Source organism: Lepidochelys olivacea, assembly GCF_965140295.1.
Source record: "Lepidochelys olivacea isolate rLepOli2 genome assembly, chromosome: 7".
Lineage (NCBI taxonomy): Eukaryota > Metazoa > Chordata > Testudines > Cheloniidae > Lepidochelys > Lepidochelys olivacea.
In genome coordinates, this window is record NC_140417.1 from 82,948,184 (window position 1) to 82,964,929 (window position 16,746).

At 43.5% G+C, this 16,746-nt stretch overlaps 1 protein-coding gene across 3 annotated transcripts in view; it reads left to right on the forward strand.

Moving 5' to 3' along the window:
- The first annotated feature begins 247 nt into the window (after positions 1-247).
- The window catches only part of COL13A1 (collagen type XIII alpha 1 chain), a 98,962-nt gene continuing 82,463 nt past the window's right edge, over positions 248-16,746 (forward strand). For all 3 annotated transcript variants that reach the window (XM_084635592.1, XM_084635593.1, XM_084635594.1), the window contains exons 1-4: positions 248-268; positions 4,933-4,968; positions 8,352-8,378; positions 13,115-13,165. In XM_084635592.1, the coding sequence (XP_084491718.1) occupies positions 4,948-4,968; positions 8,352-8,378; positions 13,115-13,165 (99 nt within the window). In that variant the 5' untranslated portion in view covers positions 248-268; positions 4,933-4,947. The remainder of the gene's footprint in view (positions 269-4,932; positions 4,969-8,351; positions 8,379-13,114; positions 13,166-16,746) is intronic.

The following is a 16,746-nucleotide window of genomic DNA, read 5'->3' on the forward strand; positions in this document are numbered from 1 at the left end:
TACCTACAGACCCCAGTTTGGGAATCTCTGTGATAGACACATACCAAATAGAAATAAAGCTTTAAAGATGGGTTGGGAAAATGGAACAATCAATCAGATTGAGCTAGTAGGAAAGCTGTTCTGATGACTTAACAGTTCTGTTTTCTCATTGTTTATACTGTATTTCTTCTTTTTAATCAGTGCTTTCCCTACCCCCTACCCCAGTTTTTGTGCCAATGTTGCCTTTTCTGTTTTATTTCAGGGCCCTACAGGAAGACCAGGGCTTCCGGTAAATAGCTTTTTTCTATCATGTTATTTCCTTTTTATTCACTCTCTCTCTCTCTCTGGCAGTAGTTTGAAAGGCAGGCCTCAAGGCTGTGTAAATTGGGACGTAGTAGTGGTCTCCGGTGGTCGAACTAAATTAGATGAAGAGCATGTTGTAAATGAGATATGGATCCCAATAGGATAGGAACAACAGGACCTTGGCAGGACAATGTTCCAAGAAACACATTCTTTATAGGATCCTTTTGTGTTTGGGAAACATGTGGCCTTTTAAGATCACCTTTCCAATATGAATCACCTTCCCCATTGAAGAACCACATTTGTATTGTACTCTCACTGATAGAAGCTCAGATTCCGACAGGCTTTCCAGGAAAGACTGGAGGTTCTATTTTGAGCAGATACCAGGATGGATATTGCAGTGATTTGGATTGTTTATTTTAATTCTGGAGGAGCTTGGGAGATGCAGGAAGCATCCATTTAATCCATGCTGATACAGGAAGTAGAGGTGAGAGGGACATAAAGAGGTCAGGCCACAGAGAAGTGAAATTCAGACACCAAATGGACACCAAGCCATCCCTTCTCATGGCTCCAGTAGAGCCAGTTTATGGCCAGTCACTCCACCTGTTTCTTAATGTATTCCTAGTGAAGGGGAAACTTTGTTACATTGTCATACTGGCTTCTGAGTTACACTGGGGGCTACATGCTTCACCTTTTGCAGGTGTTCTGGGCAGGCAAGAGAGCTCAGGGGCCTCTTTCTCCCTCCTCCACTTCTGTGCATAGCCATGCAAGGGCCAGGCAGAATGGTGACCCAGCACTTCATTGAGTGTAAGGCAGGCAGCACAGACAGTGATTTGGGGTGTTGTCCAGTCTCCAGCTCCGCTTTGCCTGCCAATGCAAGCAAAAGGGAACCTCTGCTCAATGGCCACCGCTTCACTCTCCCCTCTCAGCACCCCTCAAACAGAAAAGCCAGTCTGTAACCTAAAGTTCTCAAAAATTTGTTTCTTTGCCCCCATAAGTTTGTTTTTTGTGAACAATCCCATTATCACTGGTTAAAATTAACATGGTGCCTGCCAACTTCTCAGGGAGTTGTAAATCCATAACTAACTTTAATCCAAATGAAAATGAAGCATTAGCAATGGTCTGTTGCTGAGATAAATTGTGATAAGGGTTTTAGCTGCTAGGATCAATATATTTTCTCCACTGTGGCAGCCTGAGCCATCTCCAGGGCAGAAATCAATAGATGGATGAAAAGTAGTTGGCTCAAACTCAAATACTGAGACACAGAAGTAGTATTAGCAGAAAGAAGAAAATACTCGAACCTCACCATCATCTGAGGGCAGCAGGCCACATATCATCAAAGCAGTGCAGATCCTTGGGCTGTGGTGGACTACTCATGGACATACTGATTGCCACAGTAGCAAGGAATTCCTTTGTTCCATTTTTGGTGGGTCAGGAGGCTGTTCTCTCTCTTCTTAGACAAGGTTTTGACCACCGTGGTCCACGTTTTCATTGCCTTCAGGTTAGATTATTCTATTCACGCTACCTGGGGCTGACCGTAACTGTCACATGAAGGCTGCAATTGGTGTAGCACAGTGTCCCACCTCACAAGTAGTAAAAGTTGATGCAAATTGCTGTGTGAAACTGCTGGCTCCCCCTTCATCAAAGGCCCAAACTCATGGTTTGGCTGTAATTTACAAGGCTTTTACAATCCGGGGTTAGATTACTTCAGAGTAGCCTTACTGTCCGAGACCATCCAAGCCAGCGGGGCTCCTGTACTGGAGAGACTCAGGATAAGTCTTTCAGGATCAGGGACCAGAGCATTCTCAGCAACAGGCCCCAGGTATGAAACTCTTTGCCAGAGGAGATCGGACCAAACCACAGCCTCACCACACTCTGATCCCAACCTATACCACCTTTGGATGAAGTCTCCTCAGCAATGACTTCCACAAAAACAAAAACAAATCCACACACTGCCTGAGGAAAAGAGAGAGTAAAACATCTTTTAAGACCACTCAAAACTGTTCTTCTTCATAACTGTTGTTTGGTGCTTGGATACTAAAACAATAGCCACTTTAGAAATACAGCAGGCAGGCAGGCAGTGGGGCTATGAATACAATGCTAGCATACAGTGCAGCACATAAGTATTATCCACAACAGAGTGTATTTCCTGGCTTCACATCATAGACAACTCTTTCTCATAAACATCTGGCACTTATTTGCGATACCACTGGGACCATTTCCCCCCTGCTAGTATTGTTTAGAAGACCCTAAGTACTGTGTAGTCAAATACCAGACACAGTGCACTCATACATCATTTCATGATGAGGTACTTGGCATTTTGACATCAGGTACTGTACCAGTCACTGTGCAGACTAATATCAGACACAGCTCAGTCCTATACAGCATCAGTCATTATGTGGTCAGATACCAGTCACAGCACAGCCAGGAAGAGTTTCTCAACAACAGATCCAAAAGTCTGGAACACCCTTCCACTACAGATCATGAGAGTTTGACCCTTGTCATTTTCATAACAAGTTGCCAAGCTCAGCTGTAGAGGAAAGCAATGTCCAAATTAAAGAACAAGAAAACTTAGCAGCAAGCTCCCAAGCAGAAGCCAAGAAATCAAAGAGCAAGGCAATGAATTTCCTGTCCCTTATGGAGAAATTCCATTGTTTTCTGAATAAACCATGTACAGCACCTAGACACAGAAAGAGAAAGAGAGAGAGAGAGAGAGAGAGAGAGAGAGAGAGAGATCAAATAGCATGTTGATGGGTACAGTATAAAAACCAGAATGGGATGAAATAGATATAATCTCCTTTTACTTTGCAGTCACATACCATCTATGTAAATTTAATCAAACTGCTTTGTATAACTGTTGCAGCAGAGATATGGCTTTTTGATTTATCCAACATGTATATGAAAGAAATGCCCATTGATTATGGAATAGTATTTGTCTATAACTATGGAGTTGTTAAACCTCTAAATACTTTTTACCTCTTTACATTTAAATCTTGTGTATAGTGAAGTGTATTTAGAACATTAATCTAAAGTATTACTATGTACATCAGACAGGGAGCGAAGAAAGGTTACTGAGCAACAGTGGCAGCAAAGTGCATTCCTTGAATGGCGAGAACTGGCCCACTCCCCTTGAACTGACCCACTCCCCAGATTTCAAGACGGTCTTCTCCATTTTGCTTTTTCTCCACACTGCTTTTTGCAGTTCCATCACTGGATAGCAGAGCGAATTGGCAGGCGACAGTAGAAAAATGACCATCAGTATTGTTTTATATTCTCATTTGATTACAGACACTGCTAGGGGGAAAAAAAGAATTTCTGAACATTTACCAACATCAAAGATTATTTTCCTCGGCAGAGTTACCTGTGTAATCAGTATGTATCCCTACCTTCTACTGATCACTATGGACACAGCGCTAAGGTTCTGGCCCATTGCCATGATTAAAGGGTAATGACAGAAGCGGCTCAACGATTTCATGTAGGTGACACAGTTAGGGTTGTTTTCCCCGCACCCTTGAGTCAGCCTCCTACATTGTCTATGTTCTCGTCGGGTGCGGCAGAAATCAATCTCCTCAGAAAACAGTATTACAGTGAAAATATATGAGAAAGTACAACAGAAACATTGATTTTTTTCATAGTGAAACTTAAGAAAAAACAAATTGGCGATCAGAAACAATACTGAGAGATTTTACAATGTCAGTTTTGCAAAATGTGCAGTGAAATCCACAAAACAATGGACACCATAAATAGTTCTGTATCTTCTGAGCATCAGCATACTGCTCTCTAAGTCTGCATAGCGTTCACTTTTTGTGGCCAGAAATACAGAATCTTTAATTCTATAGTTAAATTTAAATATAGACTCAGAACTAAAATCTATATAAATGGCTAAGAATATGCCAGTGGCTTTGTGTCCATGTGTCTTTGCCATTCAGTTCAAGTATCGTCTCATACATTCTTAGGCAGGCACATTCATGCAACCTCACTTAATGATTTTCACACCCTAAAGATTCACTGGGCAGCATTCTGTACAGTTAAGAGACACAGAACACAACCATTAATATACGGTGTGCTAGACACGCCATTTCCTGTGTTAGCTTGTTATCCACATTAGTATAGCTTTCCCTTTTCTGGACTACTGGAAAATGTGAACCTATTCATGGTCTCTGAGAGTTCTGTCTTAAGTGATAACAGCTCTATAAATAAATAGCTACCATTCAGATTTCCTTGGAAAGAAAGAGAAAAATGTGATAATTAGGTACTGAAGGGAGCAGTTTCCCAGCAGCTGGATTATAGAAAGTGCTGAAATTATGATTAGACTCATAGTTGGATCACAAACTCTTGCCTTTTTTTCCTTTCTAAATGGTTGTGCTTTGTTGGTTCCTTGTGCCTATATAGCAAGGAGTTAAACTGATGACTTACATACACATCCATACCCACATGCTTACACATATGTTCAAAAATACATACAAACATATGAACATACTTTAAATATATGTATATATAGTGTGTCAACATATGTGCTACATACACATACCTCAGTCAATTAATAATCAAAGATACACACATATATCTACATGTGACATCTAATTTGTGTCATTTTGTAGTCTTGTATATGACCAGTTTCCAACTGCCATCTGATTTTGCATTAATTGTTAGGGAGACAAAGGCGCCATGGGGATCCCTGGAAGAACGGTGAGTTACAACCTCTTGCATCTGCCTGACCTGACTGACACACATTTTTCCAAAAGCTGGGATGCCTGTGGGTCGTTTGGGGTGATACTTTAATTATTTCAGGGAAATGATTGCCCCAGGCCCTTGCTCCATTTTAAGGTCTGGTTTGGGTATAACAAGGGAAAAAGCAGCAGCTTCCCTCATGAACAAAGCTGAATGAACTGCTACTGAGATCTGCTTCCAGGTTTAGAAATTTTAGGCTGCAGGTTCTATCATTTGTGATGTAACCAGGCTCCACCCAGAAAACAGAGGCACGAATCCTTGGTAAGTCTATAGGGGGCTCTTATCTGAGACATTTCTATGCAGAAACCAAATCCAAATGGGACTCTTGAGGAGGAGGCCCTGGCTACATTCTGAGAATGCTCCCTGTAGCACCATGTGTTCAAGTGGTGCCAAGCAGTGGGCTGCTGATGGTTTCTTGCTGCCTGCAATGTACTTGCCTTTGTGCCTCTGAAGGTCAAGGAGAGGCAAGCTCCCCCTGCAGATCTGTCTGTCTGAAAAAAATTATATAGATCAAACAACATTTGTAGCCTTTTCTCAGCCTATGAATGTACAATGTCTGCCCAGCACATTGGCTCTAATTTGGCCCTCCAGGCATAGAGTACACATTTAAAATAACAGTGACACTTTGAAGAAGGGCTGGGCAGCGCGTGTCATACAGCATCACATCAACACCCCAAACACCTTTGCATCGTGCGGCTCTGCCTTCTGTTCCCTGTGTTCCCTCTTCATGGAGTTGTTCTCTTTATTCCCCATACATGTTGATGTCTTTCCAAAGAGGACAACATAACAGCCTCAGGAGTGAGGTGACATTCCACTAAGTTCACTCTGACTTGTGGATAGGTCCTGAATCCTTATGCTTTTCTCCGGCTGAGACACCTGCCCTATGACCACCCCACATTTCAGACAGAGAGAGGAAACTGTGTTGCTAGCTACCTTCACTCCTTGTCAGTTCCCAGCTGTTCAGCTTGCCACAGCTGAGCTCGCCTGAGTTACCGTTTGGATAGCTTCCACCCAAACATTTTGCATCTTTAAATATCTTTTGGGAAGGCTGTGTGTGGATGAATGAGATGTGTCTGGGTTTGGTGCCTGCAATTTCACAGGCAGCTATAATATAGAGTGGCTAAAGTGGTCATGTCATAAGAGATTACACATCCAGAGCCAGAACCTCAGCTGGTGTAAATCTGTGCAATTCCATTGAAGCCAATGGAGCTATATGAATTTACATCAGGATCTGGCCCACAGTGTTTGTTATGGAAACTGATTAGCGAGGAGAGGTTCTCTTTTTACATACAGATACAACAAATATTATTAACAATTAACAATTCTTGGCATTAAGTGACTCTTTACATCTTCAACACATTTATAAACATTAATGACATAATCAGCTACTCACTGCCATCAGCAGTGATGGAAAAAATATAGAAAAAGGGTTGGCAAATTCCACAGGTAGGGTGGGCATAACTCGAGGTGGCTTGGCTTTTACAAACCTCATGAGCCAGGGTAATTCAGATTTGAGTCCCAATTAATCCAAGACCTCAAAGTATGGGAGGGTTTTATGGGTCCATTATATTTTATGTACTATGTTTAGGACTTCCTTAGCAATACCGCTGGGTAACTTTCTCTCTCCAGTAAGGTCTCCTCCAAATGCCTCATTGGTATTGGAGCCTGGCATGCCTGAGGGGATTAGCTCTTCAGTATTACTGTATTGCCAGACTCAGGGTGATTCAAGCAATGCTAGTACATCTTCACAATGCCCTTCTGGTTTGATGTTGTGTTTAGGATGACCAGATGTTCCGATTTTATAGGGACAGTCCTGATTTTTGGGTCTTTTTCTTATATAGGCTCCTATTACCCACCACCCTCATCCTGTTTTTTCACACTTGCTGTCTGATAACCCTAGTTGTGTTGCCATGACGGCATTACTTTGTAAGTAACTGCTGCGTTCAGTAATGCGGCACAACAGGATATAACGCAAGGTAGTGCAGTTTATGAGGATCACTGCTCTAGACAGAGATGGAAGACAGACCGAAATCCGTATGGTGCCTTTCTAATTTTCTGCTTATTCGTATGCGCTAGAAGAGGGGAACTGAGTAAAACTGCCCTTAGACCCTGCTAGGAGGCCTCTGAGAGGCAGAGGAAGCTGGCTCTGCAGAAATGCCAGCCCCTGCCAACCGCCAGGGTAGTAAAAAGACGAGCTAGTAATCAAACTTGAGGCTTTGGGTGGGTAACATAGATCACCACACTTCCAGATGAGCCCCTGTTTAAAGCCTACGTACTCTGTTCATTGAAGACCCAGCTTTGCTGTTCTTATACTAAGTGAAACCTTACTCTGTGAGTAGTTCCACTGAAATCAGTGAGACTACACATGTAGTAGGTTACTCCTCAGTGTGAATAAGGGTGGTAGAATAAGGTCCTACCATAAAACAGTCCTGTTTTAATTGTAATTAACCTACCTGGAGTGACTTAATATATTAAACATATTTCAGTATGTAAGACTTATATGTATTTTGCACATTTACCCCACAGATTTCACATAGCCAGGCCATATATTATATCTAATTCCCTCTCTTTGAGCCAGGCAGAAGAGAAAGAGAAGAGAAAAAAAATCAATATTTTATTACTGTTCCAGTAATGAAGACTGTTGATTAAACATATTTCCCCTGCCCAACCCTCCCATTCAGTCAGATACCTTCTTCCCAGCACATTCATCCATTTATCCTCCTCTGCCTTTCCTCAATGACCCTCCTGTCCCACACTCTGAAAGGCTGGCCAGGAACTCCTGCCACTTGGTCAGTGTGGACTGACTGTTAGCCAAGTCCATCTTCAGCCACTGTTCTGACCGCCCTGGCTAATCCCACCTGAGGACTATCATCCCTGGTGGCGGCTGTGCCAAGGTTCCTTGTGAGGTCTGTTGCTGCTGCCTCACTTACTTGTGAGCTGATGTCTCTGAACTCTGAGCCAGCCTTGCTAACTATGGCGAGCTTATCACTAACACACAGCTTCAGTTTCCCCACCACCACCACCACTTGTTAAAATCAAGAATTGATTTTCTCACGCTGGCTGAAAACCCAATTTCAGCTGCCACCTCTCTCAGCTGCTCTTCCTCAGAGATATTGCCAAGACAGCTGATCTTGAGGGCAGTGGAAGAGGGAGAAGCAAAGGTCATTGTGCTTGTGTGTAAACCTTAAACAGAGCATGCGTCAGTGTCTGTGACCTGTTTTTTGTTGCGTTGTTTTGTGTTTGGGTTTAGTGTGCCATTAACACTGATTCCTGTGTTTGTGTCTCTTTCTCTCTCCCCTTCACCCTTTTGCATGCGGCTGCGACTGGTGTAATTGACCCAGGGACTAAAGGGGCAACCCGGAGAGAAGGTGAGTCAGCTCTTTCCAGCTCATCATGTCATACCCTGACCTCTCTCAGCTTCCTCTTCAGCCACCTGAAATCCCTTCACTTCAAATCACAACAATTGAAGAGCTGTGCCTTTAAAGCCCTCCGTGTGTTTAAACCATACATGGCTCTGAACTGCCCCACCCCTCTCCGCTCACAATGTGAGCTCATCTCTTAAATTCCTTCCAGCCCACACAGCGTCTGAGGATGTTGAATTTTTTTGTTTACTATAATTTGCTAACATTGTAAGGGCTGACTTCCAAAGGTGGATGGGCACACTCAATATTTCCAGCTGAGCCTTTGTGGTTTTTTAACCATTAGCTTCTTCACTGCTGACAGCTGTGCCTGGTAAGTCCAGGAAATGTGCATATGCAAATGTGATAAGATATAACAGCTATGTCCTAATGGCCCATCCAGTTCCTATGTGTTGGGCTTCTCCTATTCACCATTCCTCTGGTCACAGGCTATGGCTCACCACCTCCATTCCAGGGTTAGTTGCATAGTGAAAAAACACAGAGGGAAACAGGGAAGAGATGGCCACCACTCCACACACATACACTTTTTTACTTCAGTTATATCTTCTCCATTTAAAAAAAAAAGACCCTGCAGTACTTCCTGTCTCTCTGAGCAGTTGCCTAAACTATTTGAAAAGTATTGAATGAGTTTTTTTATCCCTACATAGAGCTGGTAGTTTACAAAGCCACTAATATGTCACAATGGTGACACAAATTTCATGAAATATTCAATGTCAGTCAACACTTTATGTCTTCAGATGCCACTACATCATACACTCAAAAGGGAAAGATAGGAGAGGGACAGAAGTACCTTGAATTGATTCAGGCAGCATCTAATTAATTGGAAAATGAACAGCAATATGTGCAGAAATTAGGAAATGTCTAGATGTTCACCACATTGTTTGAGGAAACATCTATAAAGAGTATGGTATTGGCAAACCTGTTCAGACCTCTGTGAAAAAGATAGGGGACAAAACAATGACGTACCATAGGAAGAAAGGGCAGGACAGGATGAAAACCTGGTTCTTCTTCTTCTTCAGGTCACTCCTTCTTGTCCCCTGTTCGGATTCTCCTGGTAGACAATCAGCATTATCAAATCATCCAAAATGCCAAAGCCCCCGTGGCAGATGATATAGTTGTATCACATGATAACACTCTTTCCATTCCACTAGTATCTCAAGAGGAAGTTAAACAGCAGCTACTAAAGATGAACATTTTAAAATCAGCACATCCAGATAAGTTGCATCCAAGAGTTTTAAAAGAGACGGTTGAGGCGATCACTGGACCATTAATATTGATTTTTCAATAAATCTTAGAAGGGGGTGCTGTTGCAGAAGAGTGGAAGAAAGCTAATGTGCCAATATTTAACAAGAGTAAATGGGTTGACCTAGGTAATTATAGGCCTATCAATCTCACATCAGTCCTGGGCAAGATAATGGAGCAGCTGATATGGGATTTGATTAATAAAGAATTAAGTGAGGGTAATATAATTAATGCCAATCAACTTTATGGAAAATAGGTTATGTCAGGCTAATTTGATGTATTTTTGATGAGACAACAAGTTGGCTGTTAAAGGTAATAGAGTTGACATAATAAACTTAGACTTCTGTAAGACATTTCACTTGGTACCACGTAACATTTTGATTAAAAAACTAGAGCAATATAAAATTAACATAACACTCATTAAGTGGATTAAAAGTTGTCTAACTGGTAGGTCTCAAAATGTAATTGTAAATAGGAATTCATCATTGAATGGATATAATTTCTAGTGGGGTCCTGTAGGGATCAGTTCTTGGCACAATGCTATTTAACATTTTTATTAATTACCTGGAAGAAATATCAAATCATCACTGATAAAGTTTGCTGATGATGCAAAAATTGGGGGAGTGGTAAATAATGAAGAGGATAGGTCACTGATACACAGCAATCTGGATTGCCTGGTAAACTGGGCAAAAGAAAACAGTATCCATTTTGGCCGTATTTACATGATGGGGAACTTTGGAAGCAGTGACTCTGAAAAAGATTTGAAGGTTGTGGTGATCAGCTGAACATGAACTCCCAGTGCGATGCTGTGGCCAAAATGGCTAATGCAAATCCTGGGATGCATATACAGGTGAATCTCAAGTAGGAGTAGAAAGATTATTTTACCTCTACATTTGGCATTAGTGCAGCCGCAACTGGAATACTGTATGCAGTTCTGGTGTCCACAATTCAAGAAGGAGGTTGGTAACTTAGATTGGATATTTTTCTGGAAGATCTGCTCTAGTAAGTATTTTGGGGGAAGTTCTATGCGCTGTGTTATGCAGGAGGTCAGACTAGATGATAATAATGGTCACTTCTGACCTTGGAATCTATCATCTGTGACTATCAGTCATGTATTGTGTATTATAAAGCACATTGAGAGCCAGAGCCAGTCATATGACCTGGGTTTGCCGTGAATCTTTGACGGCTTCTATTTTTCCAGGAAGAACTTTACTGTTTTTTTCTTAATCCAAAATGAATGCCTTTTATAAATAGCTACAAACAGGACTTTCCCACTCCCCAGGTCCTGGCAGGTCACAGCTGCCTCTAAGTTGCCCAAAGTTCCCCATTTTTATTCTTGCTTTCTTCACTCAGTTTCTCTCTTATTTTCTTTAGGTAGTTAGAACATTCTTCCCCAAATCACTGCTACTCTTCTTTCACTTTTAACTGACGAAAACTGAGAGGCTATCCCTCCTTTTTGCAGCCAGATCATTCTTCTCTCTGAACAATTGTCTTTCGGTGACTTAAAATCCCGTTTCCAACTCCAGTGAATAAAGTTGACTCCCTTTAAAGAGAAAGTAACTTCTCTAGAGCCATAGACTAAGTATGTTAGTCTTTCTCCAGCAATTAATGCCACTCTTTAACATTATTAATCTACCAAAGTAGAACCTCAAATCTGAACATCTCAACTCAAGGAAAGCTGCTCCTCAAATCTGGATGAGGCCATTGACGTTTAGGCCTATCTCTGCTTTTGAACACAGAAGGTGTCCTGTGCAGTGGAAAAGTTTCCATAGCAGCACATCCATCCTCTCAGTGAGTGACCAGAGAGAAGAAATGGTGAAGATATTTACTGGGATGGACCCAGGGCATTGGGGAGGGGTATGGCCCGATTACACTGCACGCCAGTGGTTTTTGGCTGGCAGAACTGTCCCTATGGCAGTGTTTCAGCCTGAACCCAAAGGTCTACACTGCAGTTTTATAGCCCCACAGCCCGAGCCCTGTGAGCGCAAGTCAGCTGACCCAGGCCAGCTGCGGCTGTGCCTCGGGTCTCTTAGCGCAGTATAGATGTACCATAAATGTCTATCATTGCATACAATACATGATTAAATCATAAGAACATTTTGTCTCCATGTCAGTCCCTACTTATTTTAGAAACCAGGTTTGACCAAGCCACTTATTTCTGGGTACAGTACATCAAGCTGCTTTCACATGGAGTTATTTAGTTTACTTTAGACCTAAACTTTCAAATTCCAGTCTGGTCACTAAATCTCATTTGATCCATTCATAAAATCATAAGTACTAGAGTTGAGAAAGACCTTGCAGCTTATGCAATCTGTCTCGCTCTCCTTGCCCTGTGATATACAATGTGGTCTCCAGTGTATGTTCACAACTGGGTTAACCAGCCACTATTTGAATATCTCCAGTGATGGTGTTTTCACAACTGACCTCAGAAGACTGTTCTGTCCTAATAGTGATCTTACGTCTTACTGTTACATTGTTCCTTTCACTCCAAAGGCACCCTGACCGCTTCATAAACTTGATAAAGTGTGTACATTTTGGGTATAGAGCTGCCACTGAAATGCAGATGCATCTGGGGTGAGATGTGAAAGCTGTTTAAAAAGCACACAGCAATAGACTGGAAAAGGAAATGTACATCATTACCATCAATTCAATTTCACAAAGGAAATTTAGGGAGGCCGAATGTCATGACCTGAATTAGAGTTTACCCAGGACTTGAGAGCTAACACCACAGCTCTTACTAAAAGTTTCACAGGATCTTTAATAATCACAAGAGGTTGCATTTTATCCAAAAAGTATTTTATATTTTATATGTTTATAATTTTCCTTGCTGAACATCTCATTTTCCCCTTATACTGCACAGCTTTACTCCTAGTTATGCCTCTCTGCATTATTCAGTCCCTAGACTAGGGCAGGTGAAGCTTCAGGATGAACAAGAGTGATCAAATAGAGGGGAGGCAAATGTGTGCTCCCAGGGCATGGCAAGTATGCAGGCATTAGATGAGGTCTCATGTTCCTCTCCAAAGAGACCCATAGTGGTGCCATCTCTTAAGGGTGGTGGGACACTTCAAAATGGCTTCCTCTCATGAACAAGATAGACCAAGGAGGTTTCTTATCCCAGGTGGGAAGGGCTCTGAGCAATCACAATTTAATCATGGTCTCTATAGAGAATGTGAATATTGATTATTTTGATCTCCTTTCCTTAACTGTCTTTCTTCCTCCTCCTCATTATCTCATGCAATCACCTCTCTCCTCCCCTCTACTGATTCACTATCCCCCCTTTTCTTTTCTTCATCTCGCTTTGTGCTCTCTTTTGTCTTCTCACTAACGCTTTCACATCTCCCTCTTCCTCTTTCTCTTTCCTTCTTCTGCTTCCTTGCCTTCCAGTTTTTTCCTTTTTAATCTTCCTTTTCTCACACCTTTTCTGCCTCTGTCTCTCTCTGCAGGGAACCCCTGGAGAAGCAGGCATGTCCATCATCGGTCCCCGAGGCCCTCCCGTAAGTGATTTTCTCTCTATTTTTGTATGATGCAGGCTGTGGGTGAGTTACCGAAAAAAGACTAAGGAGGGGTACCAAGTCAGCAGCAGCATTTCCAGAGGAGCAGTAACACTATCTGATGTGGTTTTCCTGTTTAGCCAGACTTGTTTTTATACAAATATTATTTACTATATATAATGAAATTACAGCCCAAATTGCTAGAATTAGTGAGCACCTAGTCTTTAGCAAGGAAACCATATAGGTTATTCCAGTGGTTTTTTTCTCCTGTGTTTAAAAGGAAGAGAAATAGTTCCACCTCTTGGCAGCAGGACTGATGCCTTGCTATGAGTACGCCCTTCGCTTTGGGCGAAGCATGTCATCTTTGGCTGAGTGCTCTTTGCAATCTGTCTAGTTGGCAGATGGCATTGCTCCATCTTTACAGTGCAACATGCCCGGGATCAAGGCTGGGCAAATGGCTGCTGGAGAAACAAAAATGGGTAATTTAGGAACTTGCTTGAAAAATTCAATTTCTTATCCTAAGACTCAAAGTTTTTGTTGCTCAGCCAGGTTCATCAATGACAAGCATGTTACTATCAGAGTGCTGAGGTTTCTCTCTGAAGAGTTCAGTGAACCCTTCCTCTGCTGCGGTCTTGATGGCTTGTTTTAATTAGGGAGCAGAGAAGAGGCACTTAGAGAGGTATGCTGGGGCTGGAGAAGTACAGTATTAGGCCCTGATCCTGCCAGGAGTTTCACGCAGGTGCAGAGATCCACTCACATGAAGCTCCTAAGAGAACTGGGGCCTTAGTGTCCAAGAAAGAATACAGGCCTAGAGCTTTCATACATCCCAAATTCTAGGTCCTTCTTGAATTGAAGTTCATACTTCTAGCTTTCCCTAACAAATGCAAATGCACGGTGTTTCCAAATTTCTGTTAGGTCTTTGTATCGTTATAGAAACTCCAGTTTTCCAATACATTTCCAGTGGTTACTGGCTAGAATTTAGGTTTGTATTAATGGTATTAACTTTGCTGGGGTTCTTTGATCTAACTTCATGCCATGAAAAAAGTTGAAACACATTTCTCCCCATCCTTCAGGAGCTAAACATGGCTGCCCCTCCAGTGGCACTTTCAAAAAGTGCCTTTCACACAGAATGAAATTAAATGTGAATTTAAATTCCATAGAAAGACAATTGAGTTTAGACAATGTGTATTAGGTAGGACAACAAATATGTGACAAATATTAGCCCAGCTTATTATTTTATCTACATCTTAAATATTATCTACAGCTTATTGCCCAAATAGGTTATTACCATTCTCTTTCAGGCAAGCATCTCAGATCCATCCATTCTGATATACCATTAATTTCCACTGCAGTGTGGCAGAAAAGATTCAATCCCCTTTCCCCCACACCTGCCCTGGTAACTTCCTTTTTTGATGAGCTTTGTGAGGAGTAGCATCCTTGACCTAGAGAGAGGATGGAGGACATATGACCTTGTTTCACATCTAACCGGTTGAAGTCAAGTGAAAGAGACCTCGGCAGTCTGGACAGTCGGCTACATCTGGCTTTCCAACTATCTTTCCAAAAGTCCCGTGGCAAGTGTTCCTAATAAGAAACAGCTTAGTCTGTTCCCAGCGCCACCTGTCCGCCACTGTGGGTTTGATAAATGACAAAACCAAACCAGGAAACAAATGCAGATTCTTGGGCTTTTCAGAAGACAATGACTTTTATTTTGACAACTGCAGTTTTCTGAATGGCAGATAGCCTTTTAGGGTCTTGTGCTAAACGGCAGAAGTTGTTTCAGCCAGGATGTTCCCGCTAGGCTGCTATTGGCAGCAATAAGTAGGGCCCTACCAAATTCATGGTCTATTTTGGTCAATTTCACAGTCATAGGATTTAAAAAATGTAAATTTCAGGATGTCAGCTATTTAAAACTTAAATTTCAGGGTGTTGTAATTGTAGGGGTTCTGACCCAAAACGGAGTTGTGGGGGGGAGGGGTCACAAGGGTATTGTGGGGGGGTTCTGGTACTGCTCCTCTTACTTCTACGCTGCTGCTGGCGGCGGCGCTGCCTTCAGAGCTGGGCAGCCGGAGAGCGGCGGTTGCTGGCCGGGAGCCCAGCTCTTAAGACAGTCCCATCACCGCCACCAGCACAGCAGTGAGGATGGCATGGTATGGCATTGCCACCCTACCTTCTGCACTGCTGCCTTCAGAGCTGGGCACCCGGCCAACAGCTGCCGCTCTCCGCCCACCCAGCTCTGAAGGCGGCGCATAAGTAAGGGTGGGAATACCGTGACCTAAGTTCCCTGTAAGCTGCGCAGCAGCCTATTTAGCGCTGCGCAGATGCTCAGAGAACCCGCCCAGGGACCTGCCGTGGCCAGGGGAGGGTCACCCTTCCTTTGGCCACAACCTAGCCCGGCCTTCAACTATGCTGTGTCCCGGACCTGCCATGGCCGGGGCGCCTCTACCCCATTCTGAACCCAGCCAGGGTGTTACGGTGCAGCTCAGCCCCAGCCACGAGGTGGTGCAGCATGGCCCGGCTCCAGCCAGAGCCAGGGCGGCCCAGCCCGAACAGCCCAACTCGGACCCAGACACAGGTGGCCTGGGCCTGGACCTGGGCAGCTCGGCCCGGACCTGTCAGGAGCACCCCTCCCTGAACCCAGCTCCAGCCTGGAGTTGCGGGGGCTGGGATCCGGGGCACCTGTCCTGTGATCCCAGCCTTGGAGCTGCTGCGGCAGTGGGAGGTGCCTCTCTCCCCAGCCCAGGTGCTTCTGTGGGGGGAGAGCTGGGGGGGAGTCCTCTCTCCCAGCCTTAGCTCCAGAGCACCTTCCTGTACCCCAAGCCCCTCATCCCCAGCCCCACCCCAGAGCCCGCACCCCCAGCTGGAGCCCTCACACCCCTGCACCCCAACCCTCTGCCCCAGCCCTGAGCCCTCTCCCAAACTCCAAATCCCTCCACTCCACCCCACCCCCACCACATGAATTTTGTTATGTGCACCGATTTGAAGGTGATGTGTCACACATCATCTCCATTTTGGTGCACATAACAAAATTAATTCTACACATGGGTGGGAAAAATTAGAGGTAACACTGACCGTGACACCCCCTAAAATAACCTTGTGACCCCTGCAACTCCCTTTTGAGTCAGGACCCCAGATTTCAGAAACACTGGTCTTCACCATGAAATCTGTATAGTGTAGGGTAAAAGCACACAAAAGACCAGATTTCACAGGGGGAGACCAGAGTTCATGGTCTGTGACACTTTTTTTTGGTTGTGAATTTGGTAGGGCCCTAGCAATAAGGAAGGACAATAGTACATCAAGCAGGTTGGGAAAGAAGACCTAATAGACAAAATGTCCCTCCCCACTACCCCAGGGTGAGACACATTGCTCACTCTCAGCGGAGTCTAGGAACAGGAGCTGCTCTCTGGCACTGGAAAGAATATATTATTGTCCTGATCCTTTTAGCTAACAACAGGCTGTCCTGTTGTTCCTAGCAAAACATTAATCACAACTCTTTATTGAGCTTATGTGCACACTTTTAATTTTCAATGAGAAAGGCCCAGCATAAGCACTTCTAGGAAGTATATTCGAATAGCAGAGACGGGGGA